The sequence below is a fragment of the Zonotrichia albicollis genome, chromosome 4 (assembly GCF_047830755.1).
Source record: "Zonotrichia albicollis isolate bZonAlb1 chromosome 4, bZonAlb1.hap1, whole genome shotgun sequence".
NCBI lineage: Eukaryota > Metazoa > Chordata > Aves > Passeriformes > Passerellidae > Zonotrichia > Zonotrichia albicollis.
In genome coordinates, this window is record NC_133822.1 from 61,933,946 (window position 1) to 61,954,830 (window position 20,885).

At 47.8% G+C, this 20,885-nt stretch overlaps 4 protein-coding genes across 9 annotated transcripts in view; 1 reads left to right on the forward strand and 3 right to left on the reverse strand.

The window, feature by feature from the left end:
* Window positions 1-1,246: 1,246 nt before the first annotated feature.
* On the reverse strand, window positions 1,247-4,012 carry FEZF1 (FEZ family zinc finger 1). The gene is made up of 4 exons (XM_005482014.4): window positions 3,096-4,012; window positions 2,796-2,930; window positions 2,383-2,515; window positions 1,247-1,785 (listed from the first exon to the last, which is right to left on the reverse strand). The coding sequence occupies exons 1-4, from the start codon at window positions 3,891-3,893 to the stop codon at window positions 1,481-1,483; spliced, it is 1,371 nt and encodes a 456-aa protein (XP_005482071.1). The 5' UTR covers window positions 3,894-4,012; the 3' UTR covers window positions 1,247-1,480.
* A 231-nt stretch (window positions 4,013-4,243) lies between these two features.
* Window positions 4,244-6,620, forward strand: LOC141728856 (uncharacterized). 2 transcript variants are annotated; one of them, XM_074539971.1, is made up of 2 exons: window positions 4,244-4,922; window positions 5,037-6,620. In XM_074539971.1, the coding sequence occupies exon 2, from the start codon at window positions 5,445-5,447 to the stop codon at window positions 6,102-6,104; it is 660 nt and encodes a 219-aa protein (XP_074396072.1). In that variant the 5' UTR covers window positions 4,244-4,922; window positions 5,037-5,444; the 3' UTR covers window positions 6,105-6,620. The 2 variants fall into 2 exon arrangements, with proteins under 2 accessions (XP_074396072.1, XP_074396073.1); XM_074539972.1 differs by having other exon boundaries at window positions 5,773-6,620.
* Window positions 6,534-10,781, reverse strand: LOC141728959 (uncharacterized). Its single transcript, XM_074540242.1, has 3 exons — window positions 10,702-10,781; window positions 8,295-10,644; window positions 6,534-8,081 (listed from the first exon to the last, which is right to left on the reverse strand). Exons 1-2 carry the CDS (start codon window positions 10,779-10,781, stop codon window positions 9,531-9,533), a joined length of 1,194 nt encoding a protein of 397 aa, XP_074396343.1. The 3' UTR covers window positions 6,534-8,081; window positions 8,295-9,530.
* A 2,542-nt stretch (window positions 10,782-13,323) lies between these two features.
* CADPS2 (calcium dependent secretion activator 2) overlaps window positions 13,324-20,885 on the reverse strand; it is a 287,443-nt gene continuing 279,881 nt past the window's right edge. For all 5 annotated transcript variants that reach the window (XM_074539967.1, XM_074539966.1, XM_074539969.1 and 2 more), the window contains 2 exons: window positions 18,007-18,111; window positions 13,324-14,279 (listed from right to left, as the gene is read on the reverse strand). In XM_074539967.1, the coding sequence (XP_074396068.1) occupies window positions 14,109-14,279; window positions 18,007-18,111 (276 nt within the window). In that variant the 3' untranslated portion in view covers window positions 13,324-14,108. The remainder of the gene's footprint in view (window positions 14,280-18,006; window positions 18,112-20,885) is intronic.

Here is a 20,885-nt window from a genome sequence, read left to right on the forward strand (position 1 = left end):
GCCGGGGTGCCGCAGGTCTGCCCGCGCCGTGGCTCTGACCTGTTGCTTTGCTTTTTACACGCAGAGCCGCCTGCCCGGGAGTTTACCGCGGTAATCTGACACGTGTGAAAGGAGAGGGATGCGCTTCCCCTCTCAGCGCTTTCAAAGGCGCACGGTGCTGGCAGAGCCGCCGGCCCCAGCCTGGGGACAGCACCTGCTGGATGCGGGCACTGCCGGGGGGGCGGCGGGAGCGCCGCCCGTAAGGCGATATCCCTCTCTTGGTGTAACGCGTTAGCTACGACTGTCACCACGGCGCCTCGCCCCTCGCCAAAAGCCGAAACCCTGGGAGAGCTCCAGGTGTACAGGATCTGGGCGAGACCTGGGATGTCACACCACCCGTTCTCGCAGGGCTCACCCTGGGGCAGACCCGCGGGCGCTCCTGACAGGTTCCCCGAGCGGGGCAAATCCCCAGGCGCCGTGGGACACCCTCCGCCTGTCCCCCGACCGCCCCGCCTGGCCGTCCTCGGCCCGACCCCGGCGTGGAGCACGGCCCGGCCCCTGCCCGAAAAGAAGCCCCGAGCCTGAAGGGGAGCGGTGGGCACAGCCCTGAGAGGGCAGAGGGAGCCGAGCGGGCCTGCCTGCCCTGCTCGAGGGTAGCACCCATCTTCCGTGCCCGGTCCGGTTACCCCGGGAGCGGGATAATCCCAGACCCCCTCCCGCCGCTCCTCAGGCCCCCACCGACGGGCGGGCTTCGCTTTCAAGGCTCGGCTTGGCAGAGGCTGCTGAGCAGCTAATAACATAACAACCCTGCTTTGATCAATTCGAACTAATTACCCCTCTTAATTAAAGTCTTTAGCGGTTGCTTCAGTGTTTTGGCAAGGGCGAGGAGAGCTTTGCCGCGCGGCAGCGCCAACGCCGCGCTCCCCGCCCGCCCGTCCGCGCCGCAGCCCCGGCCGCCGCAGTCACTCCTTGGCAAAGGTTTATTTCCATCAGGTCAACGAATTCTTTTTTTTTTTTTTTCTCTCCACGTGCAAGAATCAATGCGAAATTCAAATCCGTACATAGAGAACAGTTGTGTCCATATAGATACGATATTCAGGGGGAGAGGGAGAGGAGGGAACCAAGAAGGGTAGGATAACCAGCAGACAACGGAGGCAGGGCAGGATCAACACAAGGGGAATATATATATACATCGAAATAATTAAAGTGGTGCAGCATTCCCGGCTCGAGTAATACAGTTTCCCAAATAAATACAGCAGAAATTGGCTTGGCGCTTTTTGTTTTTGTGTTTTGTTTAGTTTTAACCATCTCTCCACCTGAGATGCAACGACAACAAAAAAAAGTAGTCTGTAAAGAACAAAGGAAAAAGTAAAAAAAAAAAAAATAGGAAACAATCAGTCCCATTAACGTTAGTGGCGATATAGAGCATAATACACAAAACCGCTTAACAGGTGCATGCAAGGAGGCGCTGGGGCTCGCTCGGCGGGGCCGGGGCCGCCCCTCACGGCTGCAGCGGCGGCGGGCCCTGCAGCAGCGCCCCGGGCGGGGCCGGCGGCTCCGGCCCCCCCAGCTCGGCGGGGGCCCGGGGCAGTCCCAGGGCGCTGTCATGCAGCTTACGGACGTGCTTCTTGAGGTCAAAGTTCCTGCAGAAGCCTTTGCCGCAGGTGGGGCAGGTGAAGGGCTTCTTGTCGTTGTGGGTGTGCATGTGGAAGGTCAGATTGTACACCTGGTGAAAAGCCTTGTTGCAGATATTGCACTTGAACTGCTTCTCCCCGCTGTGAGTCAGCTTGTGGTTTTTGTAATTGCCTGGGAATGAGAAAAGAAAGGCTAATGGACCTGGATTTCAAAGACGGACAATGAAAAGACAAGAAAAATAAAATAAACACCCGAGCTCTGTCCCATCACCAGAGTTCGGCTTTGGAAACGACCGCAAACCTCCCGCCTTCTCTCCATCCTCCCCGCGGCTGTTACACTTAACAGACGACAAAGAAAGGATCGAATAAACCAAAATCACGACAATTGCGGAAATACAACCCCGGGGTTTAGACTTCACAGCAACCCAGGAAGAAAAAGTAGCTAAATTCTTGTATTTGGAAGGGGAAATACGAGGAGAATTCGTTTGCCGAACCGCGCTGGAAGCAGCATGTTGCGGTGAAGGGAGAACAGACACTTCTAGCAGAACGACTGCCCCGCCGTTCCCCCGAACAGAGACCTCTGCCCCGCGTCGTGGGGCAAGACATGTGTCGGGGCTATCTAAGCTTAAAATTACCCTCAATATCTAATAATAAAACTTGAACACAGAATTAACTCTCCACCACTCTCCCTGTCGCAAATTGTCCCGACACTTGACCTGGCTTGGGGAGGGGGAAGCCGGGGAGGAGAGAGGGTGCTGGAGACTGGTACCTTTCTGGTGAAATCCTTTGCCACAAAATTCACAGACAAATGGTTTATAGCCGGCGTGTATTCGCGTGTGCGTGTTCAGGGTCGAGCTCCGGTTAAAAGCTTTGCCGCACTGGTTGCACTTGTGTGGCTTTTCCTGGAAGGAAACAAACACCAAGTCACGGCTTGTTGGCTGTCCTGAGGGTTCTGTGTTCTGTTTAGCGGGATTTTATGAGCTGATTTGTGGAGTTCTGTGTGTTCAGTTGACGGCCCGCCGGTGCCGGTGCGGGCACCCCGCCGAACCCACCGCGCTCGGGACAAACGAAATGTCGCCGCGGCTGCGGGCTGGCCGCCCCCCGCGCCGCTGCTTCGGAGCTCCCCCAAAAACGCGAGTGGAAACCCTCGGGCAGGGAGGAAGGGACAGGGGATGGGCTCACCTGGGTGTGGATGATCTTGTGCCGGCAGAGCGTGCTCGCCTGTCTGAAGCCCTTCCCGCAAACTTTGCAAACAAAGGGTCTGGCTCCCGTGTGCACCGGCATATGGCGCGTTAAATTATAATGTGCATTAAATACCTTGAAAGAGAAAGGAGACAATAAAATAAAATAAAATTGCGATTAGAAGGCGAGAGTGCCAAGGGGGAGCCGTCGTTTAAAAATCAAGCAAGCGACAGACAGCCGGCGGGAAGACGGACAGGGACAGGAGGCTGGGGAAGGGAGGCGGGCTATGGTGCTACTTGCCTTTCCACAAACTTCACACGTGAAAACTTTGGGCTTGCTGCTCGGGGAGCCGCGGCTGAACTCCGATGTCTTATAGGCGATTTTTTCCGAGAGGATCTGAGCGCTTTCTTTCATGTAGTGCTGCAACTGAGCCTGCGATAAGTCCTTGAAGGCCACCCCCGCCGGGTACTTGTCCACGGTCGGTAGCACCAGCTTGTTCCGCTCCGCCAGGTAAGCCTTGGGCTGCGGGTGCAAGGGAGAGCTGAGGAAATAAGAAGCCACCGGGTGGATGTTGACACTGGAGGACGGGTGACAGGGGCTGTCGCCTCGGTTGAAATAGCACAGGGCTCCCATGGCGTGGAAGGAGGAGTGATTGACCACTCGGGGTCTTACCAGTTTGTACTGCTGCAAGGGCAGGGCATCGCGGGGGAAATCTCCTTTCAAGCTCAGGGCACAGTTCAAGAGATCGCCGCAGCTAAAGGAGGGCGAGGAAGAGGACTCTAAGTGAGCCTTCCTGGGTTCCGCTCCAGCCACCGCTGCTTTGGGCAGGGTATCGTACGCCACCGGGACAAAGGGGATCATGCAGGGGATGGAGGAGTTGAGGTGCAGCGGATGCTTGGGGTCGCCTTTGGCCACGGAGCCATGGAGGAGCTGCGGGACGGGGATGGAGCGCGGCTCTGGAGTCCGCGCCATGATGCGCTCAATGGAGAAGGCGAGTGGCTTGGGCGTGCTGATCATGTTGCTCCTGGCAGACAGGCTTTCTCTGGACGGAGGAGTCGCTAGGATTTTGGTCGCCGTGTGGTTGCCACTATTGTCCATGGCTGAACTGCATTTGTTCTCCCGGTTTGAGTCGCTCTGGTAGACGCCTCTTTTTTTTTTTTTTTTCCTTTTTTTTTTCCTCTCTCCCCTCTCTCTCTCTTTCACTTTCTCTGCCTCTTTTCTTGTTACTGATCTGCGAGGAGGGAGACCAGCATTGCCGCTGCCACCATCACCACAGCCTCCGCCGGCGGAACCAGCCTTCTCAGTCCAGTGGACTCATGCCAGCCCATCACAGTTTACTTTGGCGCACCAATGACTCGGGACAATCGCTACTTATTTCTATCAATAGAAAGTGTTGTGTCAATAACGCAGCCAAGATCTCGCCAATCGTTAACTTCCAAGAGGAGAAGGTAAACTAGATAATTGCTCAATTCGCTTCCAACAGTCAACAGGAAAAGTTTTTCCCCCCCAGCAAGCGGCTACTTTTCATTGGCGCCCGCGCCTCCCCCGCCCAGGGAAGGAGGTGGCCCTCCCTCCTTCTCGCCTCTCTCCCCTCTGCCTCCCTCCCTCTCTCTTTTTATTATTATTATTTGCAATCTGCTTAACCAGGCTTTAGAGGCCAAGCAAATCCGAGATCAATTTTCTTGTTTGGCTTTAAATGACATCATCTAAAATCATTGTCCAAGTGCTAAATAGGGATGTGAAACCCAATTCAAGGGCAAGCGCCAGGGTGTTTGTCAAACAAGGTGCTGCAGAAGAAGCGGCTGGAGGGGAAGCTGTTTGTTTCCTTGCCACTTTCCAGCCCGAGCTCTCTTTGTGCGTGCGTACGTGTGTGTGTCTGAGGGAGGGAGGGAAATGGCTGCTCTGCTCCTGGGACTGCTCCTGGGACTGCTCACTGCTTTAAAGAACAAGGTCAGGTGGCCGTGAGCTTTTGGAAAACACGGTAGACAAATAAGCGGGGGACTTGCAACAAGCAGACGGCGAGACCAGCGCGTGGGGATGCAGGAACATCCCGGGCCAAATGGAGCGAGTGCTTGGGAGCAAAAGGATGACTCAAAACCTGGGGCAGGGGAGGAGAAGAAAAAGGAGGTAGGAAGGAGTGCCTTTTAAATCCGAAGCATTATTGATATATTTCTATATTTTTGTAGATATATACATATGTAGCCTGCATATACACTAAATATAGCTTCTGTGTCCTTACAGAATACACTCACAGCACAAATACCAAAAACTCTGGGCCGGCACAGATACACGAAGAAATATACAGCTCACACACTGTTTATAGATACATATGCACCTAAACAGATGCAATCCCCATGTATTTAATAGAAGCTTGACGGCCCTGTTCGGGTGTTCGTCCTGTCAGCGAAGCGGGGTGCCTGGGGAGATGAGAGGGGCAGCAGTGGGTACGGGGCTCTCTGTGTTCCCGCCCACCCCACCACGGGACAGTTCGGGTCAGGACAAGGTCCCGTTCCTCCCGCCGGCCTGGGGCTCACTCGGCTGGTGGCTGAGGAGCCGCTACCGCAATAAGAGCCGGGAGACAGCGAGGGTCCCTCCATCCCGCCGCCCCCGGCAGCGAGCGGCCAGGCCGCGGCCTCAGCGCAGGGACCCATGCAGCAGTTCCCGTATCAGAGGTCCAGCACTGCCCTTCTCGGGGCAGCGGGAGAGAGGCAGGAGGCCTCGGGTTTGCTGATGGAGAGAAGCCTCCAGCGAGGCAGGGAGGCCCGACCCCACAGCTCGGGTTCCAGCCCTGGAACAGGCACATGGCAGTGTCTGCCCCGCAGCCGCCGGCCCGGGACAGCCGTCCTGCGAGGAGTGAGAGCAGGGAGGAAGGGCTGGGGCCCAGGGAGAAAGGGAGAGAGAGATGGGGAGACGGAAGGAGGGATGGAGGCAGGCATCCTTGTCCGCGAAGCTGTGACCTGTCTATTGCGGTCTCAAGCCACCGCGGCTCCTTTTGAGGAGAGCAAGGCAGCGGCTGTTCCACGACGGTACCTCCGCAGCCGGGAGCTCCGTGCGGGGCACGAAGGAAGAGAATGTCCTGCGGTCCCCAGGACAGACGTCGAACGTCGGGCAGTGGCGCGGGCACCTCTCCCTGCGACCTCCGTGTCCGCCCCGTCCCTCCCGTGTCCCGGAGCTCAGGCGGGGACAGGAGCCGGGGCTGGCCTCGGGATGGACACAGCCGTGCGGGCAAGCGTGAGGCGGAGGAAGGACGGGACCCGCCGTGCCTCCCCGGCCCTGCTCCCTGCGTTCCCCTGCCCGGGGGGCCGCTGACCGGGGCTGCACCGCTCACGTTCTTCTCCCCCGCAATTCCCCACGGCAGATGGGTCGGGGCGCTCAGACCGTCATTGCTGTCCCGGATCGGGTTGCTGCAGCCGCCCGCCTTTTACCTGGAGGAAGGAAAGATCGTGGACTGGCGGGGGGATGCAGGCGGCCCCCCCAGAGCCGTGAGGGGCAGCTGCCTCGGGCTGCCCCCTTCTCCGCACTGTCGGTGTCTCTCTCTCGTACTTTGTGTCCGCCAGAGGAGATTTTCCTCCTTCAGAGCAATTTACATTTAATTCAATCTAGGCAAATTTCCTCTTGATTGGTGCTGAAGAAGGGAATTATTGTTGAGTGGGTTTTAGAGGGTTCAAATCTCATATACTTAATATGTTAACAGCTTGTTCTTAACTGGTCTTTTTGGGATTGACTTTTTGACAAGTGTTTGAAAGTAAAATATGTAGTGTCATTTGAGCAGGGTAAATATCCCAAAGCAGCAATTACAGCCCTGCCATTGCAATTATACTGGTCTACTCAATATTGAGATGCACTTTTGAAGAAGCGATAGCTTTATTATTCAGTACTTCCTTACGAATATATCTCCCTTTCTTTCGGTACCTCTCACGATAATTTATGTAAGTGCCAAATTTTCCGTAGCGATCTAAAAGCAAAATTTTTTGGGGGCGGGGGGGCGAGGGGACGTCATCGTCTTCTGTCTCAGAGATGGAGCCTTGCTGGGTGTTGCTGTTGCCCGCAATATAGATAAAATCACTAAAATCAACCTCGATGTATCCTATTAGTCCTGTCCTGAGCTTCGCCTTGCTCTCGGACCTCATCTTTTTTTAAGTTTTACATATCTGCCGAGCGGCAAATATCCTGCACTCGTGCTGGCGTTTTTCCCGGGGCAGAGAGATTTACAGCCTCTGAAAGGGGCAGTAAGGAACTTCTCGGCCGGTTTCTATCGGGGGAGCACGGCGGCCCCGGGCTCCCTCCAGGCTGGCAGCACATACCAAGTCCCAGTTGAAGGGGCTGGCGGGGGAAGGAGCCTGCCCGCCGGCCTCCCGCAGTTACAAACCATCGCAGAAATTAAGGGCAAAAGTTTTGCCTCGAGTTGATTTCGTGCTCTGCCCGGGAAAGCTGCTGTTCTCTTTTTCCCCGTAATCGGCTTTGTGTTTCATTCGTTCCTAAGGTATGTTCTTGATATTGCTCACTTGCATTATTATCATAACGTATCTCTACATGCACTCAAAATCCGAGTCACCAGCGAATTCATCTCGTCGTCAGGATTACTTCAATCCGATCCCAGAGGCGATTAGAGGGAGGTAAAATACCGCCTTAGAGCCTAATCTTTAATTTCTTCCTCCTTAATAAAATGAATAATTCCATTGCGTTTTTAAGTAAAAAATGAATTGAAAAGGATAATAACTCCGCTAACCTTCTGTTGCTTGTATTAATATTTTCCTGGGAGTATTTTACCGTAACCCTCCTGCCCAAGGGAGCTGCTCCCCCCGTGCGCCCGGAGCTGACTCCCCACGGCCGGGTACGAATGGGGACGGCAGCATCCCTCCTGGCTCCGGGACGCCTCTGGGCAGTCCAAGCGTGCAGGGAGCCAGGGAGGTCACAAAACATCCTTCTGGCCACGACATCAGCGGGCTCGACGGCGGCTGGACAGACCCTGATAACGGTTATTACTCTTGTGATAGTCGTCGTTAATAGTGACACTGTCGGGATCCGCTGCTAAAGCTTGGGTTTGCTCTCGCTACGCATCAGTCCCAGACGGTCCCTCCCGAGCCGCCGGATTTTTGAAGAGGTGATTTACCCCGACACGAAGGACGCCGCGCTCCCCCAGACGCAGCGCCACCGCCCGCACAGCCCGCAACGCGGAACGCGGTGTCCCCGGCTTGGTACAGTTCGGAACCAGCCCCTGGCTGCTGCGGTGCTGGAGGGATGCCGCTGTTCATTCCTACTCAGAACTTGTCCTTTACTGTGTTTCTGAAGGGAAGTAAAAAATATGAACGGGAGAGTTACAGCGGGGGGAAGTGGACCAGCCGCCCTCACAGTTTGTCATCACCCGGCACTGGGGGAGATCCCGACCCCATCCTTTAGGGTGGGAATCTGCTGCTACCGCCCCCCGCCCGGCTGCTGGGGTGGCCGCGGCTCCCTGGCCCACCCGGCCCCGGCCCCGGCTCCCGTTCCCGAGCCCACCTCTCAGCAGCCCCAGGTTCTGGAGCGTGGGCAAAGGCGCTTGGCCTTTCCCAGCTTTGAAGTTGTAACACTTCGGCGTTTTCTCCATTGATCATTTTTCCAGTGGAAGAAAGTAATAGAAATATGTGCGTGCGTGCGTGTATATACCTTCCGAGACTATGTGTAATTTTCCCGTACAGTGACGGCGTGTTGGCGTCCTTCTGTAGCAGTTCCACCGCAAGCAAAATAATAAAGTATTGCTATTTGTAACCGAATCCATCACAAAAGAAAAACATTTAACGCTGACCCGCAAAATACAAGTGCTCCCGGAGGTAAAACAAAGTTTGGCAGTACAGTACATTTCGTACAGACCCCCCTAAATGGAAAACCAAACTGGTGCAAATTAAGCCTTTTCATGTATAAAGCCTTTAATCACATATAAACGAAATTACAAGTGACCCTCTAAAGCAGCGCTTCCGGCCCTCCCGTAATTCATGCGAGCGATTTGACTAAGTGTGCCAGCTCCGAACGTGGGCTGCAGCTATCACGTCTAATCTAATCAGTCCGCCTGTGAGGGGACCCGGCGGTGTCATCAACTCCAAAGGGCCCTTGGTGGAAGTGGCTGGGAGAGGCCAGCGGCAGCTGGAGCCATGAATGACACTTTCTCATTTGTTCCTTTCCCAGTTCAACAAATGTTTAGTCCCGTTACTGCTAAATGAACGCCTTGCGCTCTTTGGCTGGGGGAAGCTATTTATTTTTAAGATTCCTGAATAGGATCAGGAGCAATTAACTTATTTTTTGCTTCTATTTGCTGTCGGTGTATTGGGAGGTAACCTGGAGCAAAGCGAAGAGCCGGTCGCTGTGTGGGCGCCCGTGTGCAGTATTCCCGGCACCGGGATACGCCGGGCTCGCCATGGCGACAGGAAGGTGTCTGCCGGACACGGAGCGGGACAAAACCCCGCTCGTTTATGGGGGACCCGTTTCGATGTGCCGCTGCTGAGAGAGCGGGAGAAGACGAGTGAGAAAGGTGAACATAAGAGCGAAAGTAGCAGTCGTGCTCTGTCGCAGCGGACGGAGCTCGGCGCCCCTACCCGGGAGCAGACACAGGGGACAGCTGAGCCACCCTCGGAAGTGAGGGGGAAGGAGGAAGAGATGGGCGCGACACGACAATACATCTGCTAAGGCCGAAAACAAACTTTTGGCGTGTGTGCGATTGATTTTTCTGATTGTTTAGCTGCATTTTCCCCCCAGTCGCCGTTAAAGCCAAGTCTGGCCGTGCCGGAGGGAGGCCGGCCGTGGTGTCTCTGCGGCTCCCAGAGGCGTCCCGGGTTCCGTCCCTTTGGCACAGAGGGAGCCCCGCTCCCGCCCGCTCCCCGACTGCCCCGCCGCTGCCGTGCTCCCATGCTGACAGTCAGACATCTGACTCAGCCCCCCTGGGGTGCCTGAGGAGCATTCCCTGGGCAGGAACCCGCCCCACAGCCTTACACTCGCTCCCCGGCCCCCGCGCTCATCGCCTCGTCCCTCGTGGAGCCGCACTTGCTGCCCACGCCGAAGCTGACACTGGTGCCCGGCCCGCCCTCTGCGCCGGGGTCTGGTGGGTCTCAGGAGGAATTCCCAAAACCTGAAAACACCCGGCACCTGACCAAGACCCCCCGGGAGCCCAGGAAGCGCTGTTGTGGGTGCCGTGTCCGCAGGGCCAAGGAGGGAGGAAGGGAGGGCGTTCCGCTGGGCGCCTTCCATGAGCAGCGGTGCCCGGGAGCCACTCGCCCTCTCCCTCGGCTTCTCCTCCAAAGCCGGTTCCTGCGCCGGGGGCTGCCCTCCGCTCCGGGTCGGGGTTAAAGGGAGGGGTCTCTCTACCAGCGCCGGTCTCAGCGGTCGGACCCGCCGGTGTGGGCTCAAAGGGCGCGGCCCGGGCCGGCGGCCGTGCTCATCTGCAGCTGGGAGGCTCAGTGCCCCAGCGTCGCCCTGCAGCTGCGGGGCTCCCCCAGCCGCTGCCTTGCCTATCGCCTCCTTGTCTGGGGTAAGCGACAGCCGAGGGCAGCGAGCTCTTGGCTCCAGCGCCCTTTGCCCGGCGGCGGGAGAGCTGCGAGCATCGCTTCCCGGTCCCGGCCCCGAGCAGCGCTCGCAGCGGCGGCGCGCACCTGGCGTGACTTCTGATTCGGCTGCTAAAGCCCCGTTTGTACCACTGAGACTCAGGGGAAATGAATTAAACGAGGCCGCTCCTGCCTCTTTCCGAAGGGCTCTCTGCACGCCGCGCCCGCGTAGGGAGAGCGGAGGTCCCCGCGGAGCCCCGGGAGAGCGCGGCGCTGTTTGCGTCGCCCGAAGGCTCACAGCGAGCGGGGATGCTGCCCGCTCGGGACGGGCACACAGCCTCGCTTAAACACAGCCCAAGCTGGGATGTAGAGGCGGCCCCTGCGCGCTCCCTCACCGGGCACTGCCCTGGCTGCTGGAGGCGACGGTGCCTAACGCTGGAGCTGTCACGCTGTGCTCACTGGCCTTCTCAAGCATTGTGTTGGTTCACGGTTTCACAAATCTAGGTACTAAAAAAATGAGTTGCATTTGGAAGAAATTAAAGGACATCTGAAGCACTGTCTTTTCTGTACCTGTCATCCATTGATGTCTGCTGCGCTGTGTCTTTAACAATCCTGTACTTTGTGACTGAGTTAATTTCTTCCCCAAACATCTTGAAACTTCTTCATGGTTACATAATCTGTTTGTTTTTTTTTTTTTTTTTTTTTTTGTTTGTTTGGTTTTTTTGGTTTTTTTTTTTTAATTCTCATTATCTTTGTTTTGGGTTTTTTGTTTGTTCGTTTAGCATTTCCTTACTCATCTCTCTCTTTCTGACAACTATATCTTGCAAGTACTGCAAGCAGAAGAAATTGCATAGCAAAGTGCTTGATATATGGTGTGTCTGGGTATAATACTTTTTGAAATTTGAGTAACTCGGGCCCACTTCAAGCCACAAAAAGTCATAGTCCTGTCTTGTTCAGGTGGGTTTTTCCTTATTTTTTTGAAAAATATGTCAGGATGTAGACAGGATTAACTGCTCCCTAAGGCATAGGGAGCTGGGGGGACTCCCCTGGGTGCCTGGACAAGGCCCCAACAGTCAGGGCCAGTCCCACCACACCCAGCCAGGGAGCAGAGCAGGGGAAGAGGTGGTGGCAACTCAGAGATCATTAACATGTTTGTGATGGTCAGAAAGCTCTGAAGTCAATCTCTGGATCAGGTTCTAGACAAACAGGGCCCATAAACAAGTACATGGGGGCTGTAGCTGAGGTGCAAATCCAGCATTCTTCCATCACTGGGGCAGAGACTAGCCGCCCTGAACAGAGCTGAGACCGAGTCCCTGGACAGAGGCTGTGGCTGGGGGGTCTCAGGTGAAGCCCATCAGGACCATGATGGCCTACAGCCTCTTGAAGACCTGACAGGTGAAATTAATAACCTACTCTGTAATCATCCAAATTGATAGGGAGAGTTGTTTGCCTCATCAGGAAATCCTTCTTGGCATGGGGGCAGCTTGGGACAGAGGAAAGGCCCCAAGGGGAGGCAAGTGCAATCACTGTTTCCCCAGGGCTTTTGGATAGCAGGGCTGGGCAGAGAGGATAGTGCCAGGTCACTCTCTGTGGAAGGAGACAGACCCATCACATACCTCCTGGGTTGTGCTGGTGTTCCTAGGTCCCACTCCAGCTCTATACTCTGTTAGTGGCTTGATAAGGATAGTGTTCAATTTGGATGTTGCTTCCTACTCTTGTGTCACCTTGGAAGCTCAAAAATCTAATGTCTTCTGGTGAAAGTCCTGTACAGATCTGGCACAACTCTTCAGTAGGAGGCCTTGGCAAGCACTGCAGGGCCACTGAAGTGATACCTGCCTTTGTCTCCTCATACCTGGCCTCTCCACAGGTACCTCTGCTGGGTCTAAGGAATGTCAGGATGGGAAGAGGAGAAGCAGGGAGACTTTTGCAGAGCTGAAACTCCCTCTGTGCCTGACACTGATCTCTCTGCTTCACTGGGTTTAGGAGATGGGTGTTACATTGGACAGCCTGGCTTCCTCAGACCCTGCTGTCTGCCCAGCCAGGCCGGGGCTGAGGCTGCAGCTCCTGCCCAGTTTATCCCTTACCAAGGCTGGGTCTCAGCCAGAGCCCCAGATGGCCCTTCAAGCATCTTCAGCTTCCACACACGAGCACAACTAGGACAAATGACAGGAAAGGAATATACAATTATTTTACTGCTATCAAAAACTGAATCAGCCATCTAGCAGCCTGGCAATAGGGAAAAATAATGCTTGGCTTCCCTGTGCCTCCTTCAGCCCAGCAGAGATGGTCTACCTTAGCAACTCCCAGCTCTTCCTTGTAGCTGAATTCACCTCAGCTCATGGGATGATTAGGCTGGTTTGCCACAGAAAGAAGTTGTCACTTAGGCTTTCTCTGTAGATACCCAGGAGAAGTGTAACTTGCCCTTCCCTGCTTGGCTAAGCTTCCAAGTGTGCTGAAAGCCACTTTTCCCCGCAGCTCTCATTCTCAGTTCCTGCAGCCCTGCATGCTTGCAATAGAACCCTGAAATCCTACAGACTGTTCTTGCACAGAAACCTCACATCAACCTTGTAAACCCACACCAGTTCCTCAGTGAAGTCCCTCAGGTATAATGCTATGGCTCAACAAGGACCTTGGTAACCTATTATTACTTCTCTGGGTGTCATTTGTGTTTTTCTGGTTTTGTGTACATAAACTCAGGAATTAGTCACGCTCCCACAAAACAAACATCAAAAAAAGGCTGCTGTGTTTTTATTAGCTGTGTGGGTTTTGACTGATGAAAATTTGAGTTCTTTGTAGTTCATCCTCAGGGTATCAAAAAGCAGGCAGTGGACCCTGTCTGTTCATCTGCTACTGAGAGATTTTTGTTTGCTTTTATCCTTTATCAAGGCATTGTGTCCTTGGGTACTTGTTTGCTATATATATCTTCTCTATAAAAGAAATGTATTTGCTACAAATCACTATGTAAATGAAATAATTCAAAACCCTCATTCTCATGAGGAATCATACAATGGTTCAAATTGTTTGAAATACTGAAAACATCTTTTAATTGTAGAATTCTATACAAACTTGGGTAGATACATAAATGGCCACAACAAAATGTGTTCTTATTGCCTGAAAATTTTCACAGAAATACAAACATAGATGGCAAGCTTACTGACATCCAACAGGATGAGATATCTTTAAACTTGCAAAATGAATAGACACTCCTAAGCAGTTTGTATGTGTTTGGCTATCCTTGAAGTTCTTCTGCTTATATACCGACCTCAATATACAAAGAACCAAGATTAAAATTTTTAATGCACATCACATAATGATGTAAAATTAAGCACAAAAAGAGGTGAACAAATTGTAATCCTGAAATTTTTTTTTTTTTTTTAACCTAGGGCATTGACTCATTCCAAGGATGATTTCCTGTATAGTTATGTTTTAAGTAAGACACACACCTTGTTTCTGCACAGGACATCAATATCAGATGGAGATACAAGAATGAACAGTAGCAAACATAAGGGAAAGAAATGTAATCACAAGTGGAACTCAAACTCCATGCCAGTGTTCTTGCAGCCCTAAGCAAAGCTATACATAAAAATATGCTACAACCATTAGTCTCAAAAAGTCCTTGGCACTTTTCCTCTGATAATCTTACTTTCTTTTTTTAATGGAGCAAATTACATTTCTGCACCGATATCATAAGGCAAAACTATAAAAGCAATTACAAGGACAAGTTGCCAAAAAACCCCAAGGCAAAGATAAACCCCACCCTCAGACCATCACCCCCCAGCTCTGAATGCTTTGTGAAATAAAATCATCCCTCCTCCTCATCACTGTCTTTCATTGTAATGCCCTGAAGTCCTCCTGCATCCGTGACCGAGACCGTGGCTTCCTCCACGGTCAGCCGGCTGTGCACGGTGTCGTAGGTTTTGCTGTTCAGCGTCCCCTCCATCACGCCTTGCAGCCTGAAGTCTCGGTAGGTTTTCTGTGGCAAAAGCAAAACATCCTCAACTGGACTCCAGCAAGTCTCTCCAGCAAGTACTCTCTCAGTACTCTTTCACTAAACACTGGCCATTTCTAGCATGCCAGGGGCACAGGTTTATTCCTCCTGCAGGTGAAGGACCTGCCTTGATAACGATTTTGCGGTCTTAGTTTTGTTTCTGAGATTTCTACAAACTCTAGAGATTCTAATTTGATGGTCATTCCTTTAAGAGATTGTATTTTGTGCTGCAGCATACTCTAACTGCTGATTTCTCAGTAACTTCCATTTCTTTCATTTATTCAATAAGACACCAGCTGAGAATTTTTCTAAATACCTATTGAAATGTGAATCTGGCTACAGGTAGTTCAGTTCTGTCATTTCACAGAAAATGCCTAACTTCTTCGCCATAGTGCAATTTTATTTATATTCCTCTAGACATTTCTATGCCAAATGTGGGAAAATAATGATTATAATTACATTATAATATATATACTCTTAAAATGAATGCAGATTGTGATCTATGCTATGCAGTGTCAGAATTTCTGAGGTGACTACCTAGTTAATTTACATTCTAAGTCTCTACATCTTGATTTGCATCTACTCTTTTTTTTCATTTAAAAAGATTTTGTTTCCCTGGTATTCATCCTTTCTTTCTTTGTTTTTCCATCATGTAAGAATTCTGAGTGGAATTGTTTTATTCATTAATGCTATGTTCAAGTAAGCACATGGAAAAATCACCTATGTACTTTATTCTTAAATTGTAACACATTTGAAATAATCTTTCCTGATGTTACCCTTAAAGGCTTAAAAAGGACAAGTTGATCTAGGTAGTTTCTTGTTTTGTGTATGCTACCACTACAAATTCTCAATGTTTTGGAAGAGAATACGGGGAAAAGAAAATGGAAGATAATTAAGGGCTATCAGGCCCATTCCTTTTTCTGAGGAGGAGACCACGTACAACCCTTAGAGAAAGAAAAGATTTCACTCAAAACTTCAGAGAACTGCAAAAGACTACTTTCAAAATGGGTAACATTTCAGTTGGGAGATTTTTTTTCTGCTACTATGATGATTATTTAAACCATGTTTGAAACCCTGTAACAGATTTATTTACTTTCACAGGTCAACGTCAGAGTCAATGGATGCAGCTTATGTTTTGCTCACACACTCCTGCGAGTACCCTGCCTGGTCTTTTTCAAGTGTCACCATTGCATTCCCTTTTTATAACACTGTGCATTCAATTTGCTTTGATGCTGTGAACAGGTCCTACAGCAATTTCCTTCACTTTTACATTGTATTCTTCCCATTCTCAGGCCAGCACTCTGGGGTTCAGACATTGCTCTTCTCTTGACATAGTTTTGCAGGATAATAATGTTCACTTCCAAGCTTAATTTTTCATTTCTCCCTAACTTTCTTGGTCCTTGACCCTTCTTTAGTCACATCCCTCTGCACGTGTCTCAGACATCTAATGAAACCTTTATGCCATCATAAGCCTTTAAAGAGAATAAAGGGAACAATGTTTCTTCTTCTAGGCTTTCTTTATGAGGCCACTACTCTTGTTGCATCCAGGTCTGAAAGAATTATATTTCTCTTACTCATCCTGTGTCCTTCAAAAATGACCTCCTACTTATTTGGGGTTTTATTGCTGTTTTTATTATTATTTTTTTTTAATATTTTTAAGAGGCAACAGGAGCAAAATAGCTTCCTAAGGGTTTTTTTGTGTGCTTTTTATCCCTTGGTTTCATTTGTTTATTTATTTTTTTTTTCTAAAGCAAACACAAAAATGCATTCATTCACTCTATTTTGGAGGAACTGTGCTTCCCCACATCTCTCTGCAGCTGGGCTACAGCAGGAAAAGTTTTTTACGATACTCTTCTTGAACCACTGTTTTGTATTTCCCAGCAGATTCCTGTCTGCTGAGTTCCTGTTTTACCAGTTTTATCTTCACCCACCAAAATTTTCTGTTTTCCAGAACCAATTTGATTGACATAATCTTCTTCAGTCTTTAATATCCACAGAAGGTGCCATGGAATAACACAGTTGGAATTTAGACAGAGCAAACCAGGTACACGTATGGCACAGAAAGGCCCCTGCCAGCAGCAGTGTCCCCACCTCCAGCAGGAGCCTCCCCCTTTTGAACAAGGCTAACCAACCTGCCAGGTGGCAGAGGGAAGGTAAGTTGGCAGTGCTGCCTATTCACCTGAAATTCAGTTTTGTAGGAGTTTCCTTTAATCTGCCTGGTGATACTTCTCTTGTACAATTTAGCCTGCCCATTCTCAGATCTCATGGGGCACAGGTTTTAGATCCTCTAACATGGTAGCTATCTTCTTCCTCAGAGGATGATAGCTACCTCAGAAAGGGACTTTTTACAAGGGCATGGAGTGAGAACAAGAGGGAATGGATTCAAACTGAGAGTATGTTTAGATTTGACATTTGTAAAAGTCTTTCCTGTGAGGGTGGTGAGGCACTGGAACAGGCTGCCCAGATTAAGTTACAGATGCCCCATCCCTGGAAGTCTTCAAGGCCAGTCTGGGTGGAGCTTTGAGCAGCCTGGTCTAGTGAGAGGTGTCCCTGCCCATGGCAGAGGGGTTGGAACTAGGTAATATTTAAGGACCCTTCCAACCCAAACCATTTTCATTTGAGAATAGCTTTAAGCTTTTCCCAAGAGCCATTCATTTTAACAAGGAACAGCAAACTGCTTTTGTCATTTGGGCACACAATCAACTTAAGAGCCACATCCTGCTCCCAGAGAAATCAGTTAAGGTCAAAACCAGAAAAGCTAAGCTTGGGTGTTCCAGGGAGCCATCATTATTATGACTGTTTTCTTGCATTTCTCTCTGTTCTATTCCTTTTTGCTAGTGAATCCTGAAAGCTGCAGTTGCAATTCCAGTGACCAAGAATTAAAAGGCTTCTGACTTTATAGTCTTGCACGAACTTAATGAGAAATTTTTTTAAAGAAATCAAGGTCACCACTGACAACAGGTGTTTCTTATTCCACATTTTTACAGATAACAAGAATGTCCAAAGTTAAACAAGACAGAATTAAAAGTAAAAAAATCTGAAATGGTTTTCTGTCTCTTCCCTAAGGGTATCAACTACAATCTGAAAGGGAGTTAGGAGCAAACTTTCTTTTATGGTAGGCTAACCCATAATTGCCTATTGCAAGGCATGTTACACTCTGCTTGGAAGCTTTTGACCTTAGCCAATGTAAATGACTGAGGACTGAAGAGAAGGGATTTGTATTTCTCTTATTACTTATCCCTGAGTATGAAACATTAGAAAATGTTATTTAATACATTGAAAACTGTTTTCAATTAAGCCCAGTAATTACATGTGCACAAAAACCAAAATAGTTCCTATTTTTAGAAGAAGGGGGAAAATGGAGAAGGAACACTATTAAAATTATTCAGGTACAACAAAAAATCAGTAACAAGACAAATAATAATTTAGTAAGAATATTCATACAGCATTGCTGTACAGCTAGCTGCAAAAATCCTTGGAACTATTTTAATTGTCCCCAAATCTAGAATATATAACAAATCCAATTGCACATATAATTAACATTAAGGGTTTCAGTAAGTTATTTTACTCCTGGAATTTGCTACAACTGTGGGGGGACAAAATCCCAACCTAAACCCACACATTTTTTAAGTTTTGGGTTGATCATCCATGTTCTTACTTTATTACTTTTCTCTCTGTACTATGCAGTATAATGCAAACATATTTTATTTACCTTCACTATCTTGATGAGAGTCTTCAGCTGGTAGATGTGAAGCTGAACATCTAATCTGTCAGCCAACCACATGCTTATGACTTTCATGGAGTTGCTATACCATTGCTGAAAAGAAGGATAAAAAAAACCAACAACAAACACCACTAAATAACCCTGCAGTATTCATTTAACAGATTTGGTAATGAGAGGTAATGAAACACTTTGAAATGATCACAGATCAGCACTTGAAGTCAACAATGATATAATTTCCTGTTATGAGAATTGCATGGGTCAGTAGGAAATCAAATAACTTGACCTAAACCATTCTTTACATGAATTAGCACCTGCCATTTTATCTTTCAGTTGCAACATATTCAAGCAAAATAGCGTTATGCACTTTGTTATCTGTCAGTGAGAATGGATATTAAAGATACAATTACAGGAGAGAATTGACAGCTGAAACAGCCAGGATAGAAGCAAGTAGGCTATCTTGAGAGAGAATTTACAATAACTAGATTTTTCAATCCAGACAAGAAAACAGTACCAGAAAAATAAAAAAGAAACTTTTTATTTTATCTTTTTTATTACTTCATCATTAAATAAAAAAATATCAAAAATCCCTGGAAACTGTTTTTAAATATGATCAAAACACTACTCCACCCTTCTCAAAATAACCATATTAAGGTTTTGATTTACATTAATTAGTAATTATAATTACAGCCTACCTTATTTCCTTTTTATGTCTTAGGCATGGGTATGTTTTCACTCAACACTTCACAAATGGATGGGTTAAGAATAAGCCCTCTGCTGTTGGAGTCTATGTTACTGTAAAAAAATGCTCAGTTCCAAATAGCTACTGTAATAGTTCTTTCACATTAACTGGATTAGAAGAGATTTTACTAAATATAGTTGTAGCATTTTTCCCCCCTCCTGTAAAATCACAACCAGATGTCATTTAGTCAAACTGTAAAAAAGAGGAGATTTTTTTTTTCATTTTAACAGTGAGAGATTAAAAGAGTTTGTGTCATAGCTGTGTTTCTAGTCTCTTTTCCCTCAAGAAAGAGGCTTAAATTCTTTTCTAATATAATTTCCCGTGTCTTTGTAAAATACAGAGATATGCAAAGAGAGCAAATCATGCATATTTAAAAATGCAGCATGTTAGGCAAGGTATATTTTGAGAGAGTAATTCAAAGGAAGTATCTAACAAGTCTCATTATCCACCTCCACATGAAAAAATAAAATAAAATATATACTGAAAATATGAAGACAAATTATTTGCTACTGGATATAACAAAAGAAGGAAATATAATTCTTCCATCAAAATGTAGCTCTCTGTAAAAAGCTCGTAATACATACAGTAAATAACTACAAATGCCTTTTCCTTACAGGGAACAGTCTCATCACATTATAACTATCAGTTTTAAGAGAAGTTTGAAATTAGATATTCATATAATAGTTCTTCTGTTTATTTTTTGTATGTGTTAAATTATATTTTAATTATAAGTCACTGAAAAGAAATTACTTTTACTTTTTAGAGTTTCTCCTATTAATTTACTATTTTACAGTCAGGAAAAAATGCAGCACAGAAAAGGCAGACAGCTGCAAATTTCATAAAAGTAGTTTGATTTGTTCACTAAATTGTGGGACTGATTAGATATTCATAAAATACTGGTTTTAGATCACTGAAAGACATTCTTATCCTATTTACATTATTTCATCCCTAACATGAATGCTGGTATTGATTTCCTTTGTAAGTACCTGCAAAATATTTTTAATGTGACAGATTTGTTGCTAAGTGGTAAATTATATGACAGGTGTTGTATCTATACAGATGTCTAGAAAATTAAATGCAATTGTGCTTATTAATTGGGGAACTCTACTGATCTAAATAAACATAAAAATTCTTACATGAAACATTCTACCCAAATGCAATAAGCCAAGAAATTATATTATCATTCAGACCCTACTGTTTTTCATTGTAAACACAATCCTGAAAAAGAGAACTATTTTGCTAGGGGAGCTTTTTGAAAACTGATATTCTCCAGTAATGCATCTGTTATGTATTTTGTTTGTATCAAGTAGAACACAGAACGGCCTCAAACTTGCTCAGACAAGCAACCTACAGACAGGATTGAAAATTCTGAGACTGATTTTCCCATGCAACAATACTGAACAGTGACAGATTACTGACAATAGACTGCTCCAGTTTTCTGGCAAAATGTTTTAAAGACCAACCAGGAAACTTAATTTAAGATGGATGCGATAAAACTTTGACTTTACATACCTGTGATATTCTTACATACACTGAAAACAAAGCTAAAACATTGAAGGAAATGAATTCTCTACTCAACATTATGAATGAAAGCAATATAATATGTTGTCCTGACTAGCTTTGATGCATTAAACTTTCAGTACAAATGTTTAATTTAGTGATTGTGAAATAATACTACAATACTTGCTCTTCTGTCAACACCTCTTGTTCAGAAAAAATATGACTGCTGTTTTATTAAAAAAAAAGTATTTTTGTTTTTTAACAGTATTTTTAATAAAAATCACATGCAGTATATTTGTAGAATTCTCCCAGTGGTACTTGTAGGTAGGACTCTTGTTAATGATTGGTCTTGTATCCACTAGTTTTGAGGACTTAGTATAGGCTGAAGCTGCATAAACTTAAATCTACTGGACTCCATAACAAGAAAATAAATATTTCCCTATAACTTGTTTTTGAGTCTGTTAAAAAGCACAGCACTGCAGATTCCTCTCAGAGAATTCAAGGCCATACATTTTGACAACCATGAGCAGGTTAGAGAGGCAGGGATGGATCTCTTGTGACTGATGGGAACCTATTGCAAACCCCAAACTTCAGTGATTGGATAATTGTCCTGAGATTACCCGGTTAA

Excerpts from the sequence above, each read along its gene's own strand:
- LOC141728959 (XM_074540242.1), bottom strand. The coding sequence starts at position 10,781 with ATGCTTGAGAAGGCCAGTGAGCACAGCGTGACAGCTCCAGCGTTAGGC. Across the intron at positions 10,645-10,701 it reads AGCAGCCAGGGCAGTGCCCG|GCTGTGTGCCCGTCCCGAGC; the intron begins GTGAGGGAGCGC and ends TGTTTAAGCGAG.
- LOC141728856 (XM_074539971.1), top strand. The coding sequence starts at position 5,445 with ATGCAGCAGTTCCCGTATCAGAGGTCCAGCACTGCCCTTCTCGGGGCA.
- FEZF1 (XM_005482014.4), bottom strand. The coding sequence starts at position 3,893 with ATGGACAATAGTGGCAACCACACGGCGACCAAAATCCTAGCGACTCCT. Across the intron at positions 2,516-2,795 it reads ACAAGATCATCCACACCCAG|GAAAAGCCACACAAGTGCAA; the intron begins GTGAGCCCATCC and ends GTTTCCTTCCAG. Across the intron at positions 1,786-2,382 it reads CAAAGGATTTCACCAGAAAG|GCAATTACAAAAACCACAAG; the intron begins GTACCAGTCTCC and ends TCTCATTCCCAG.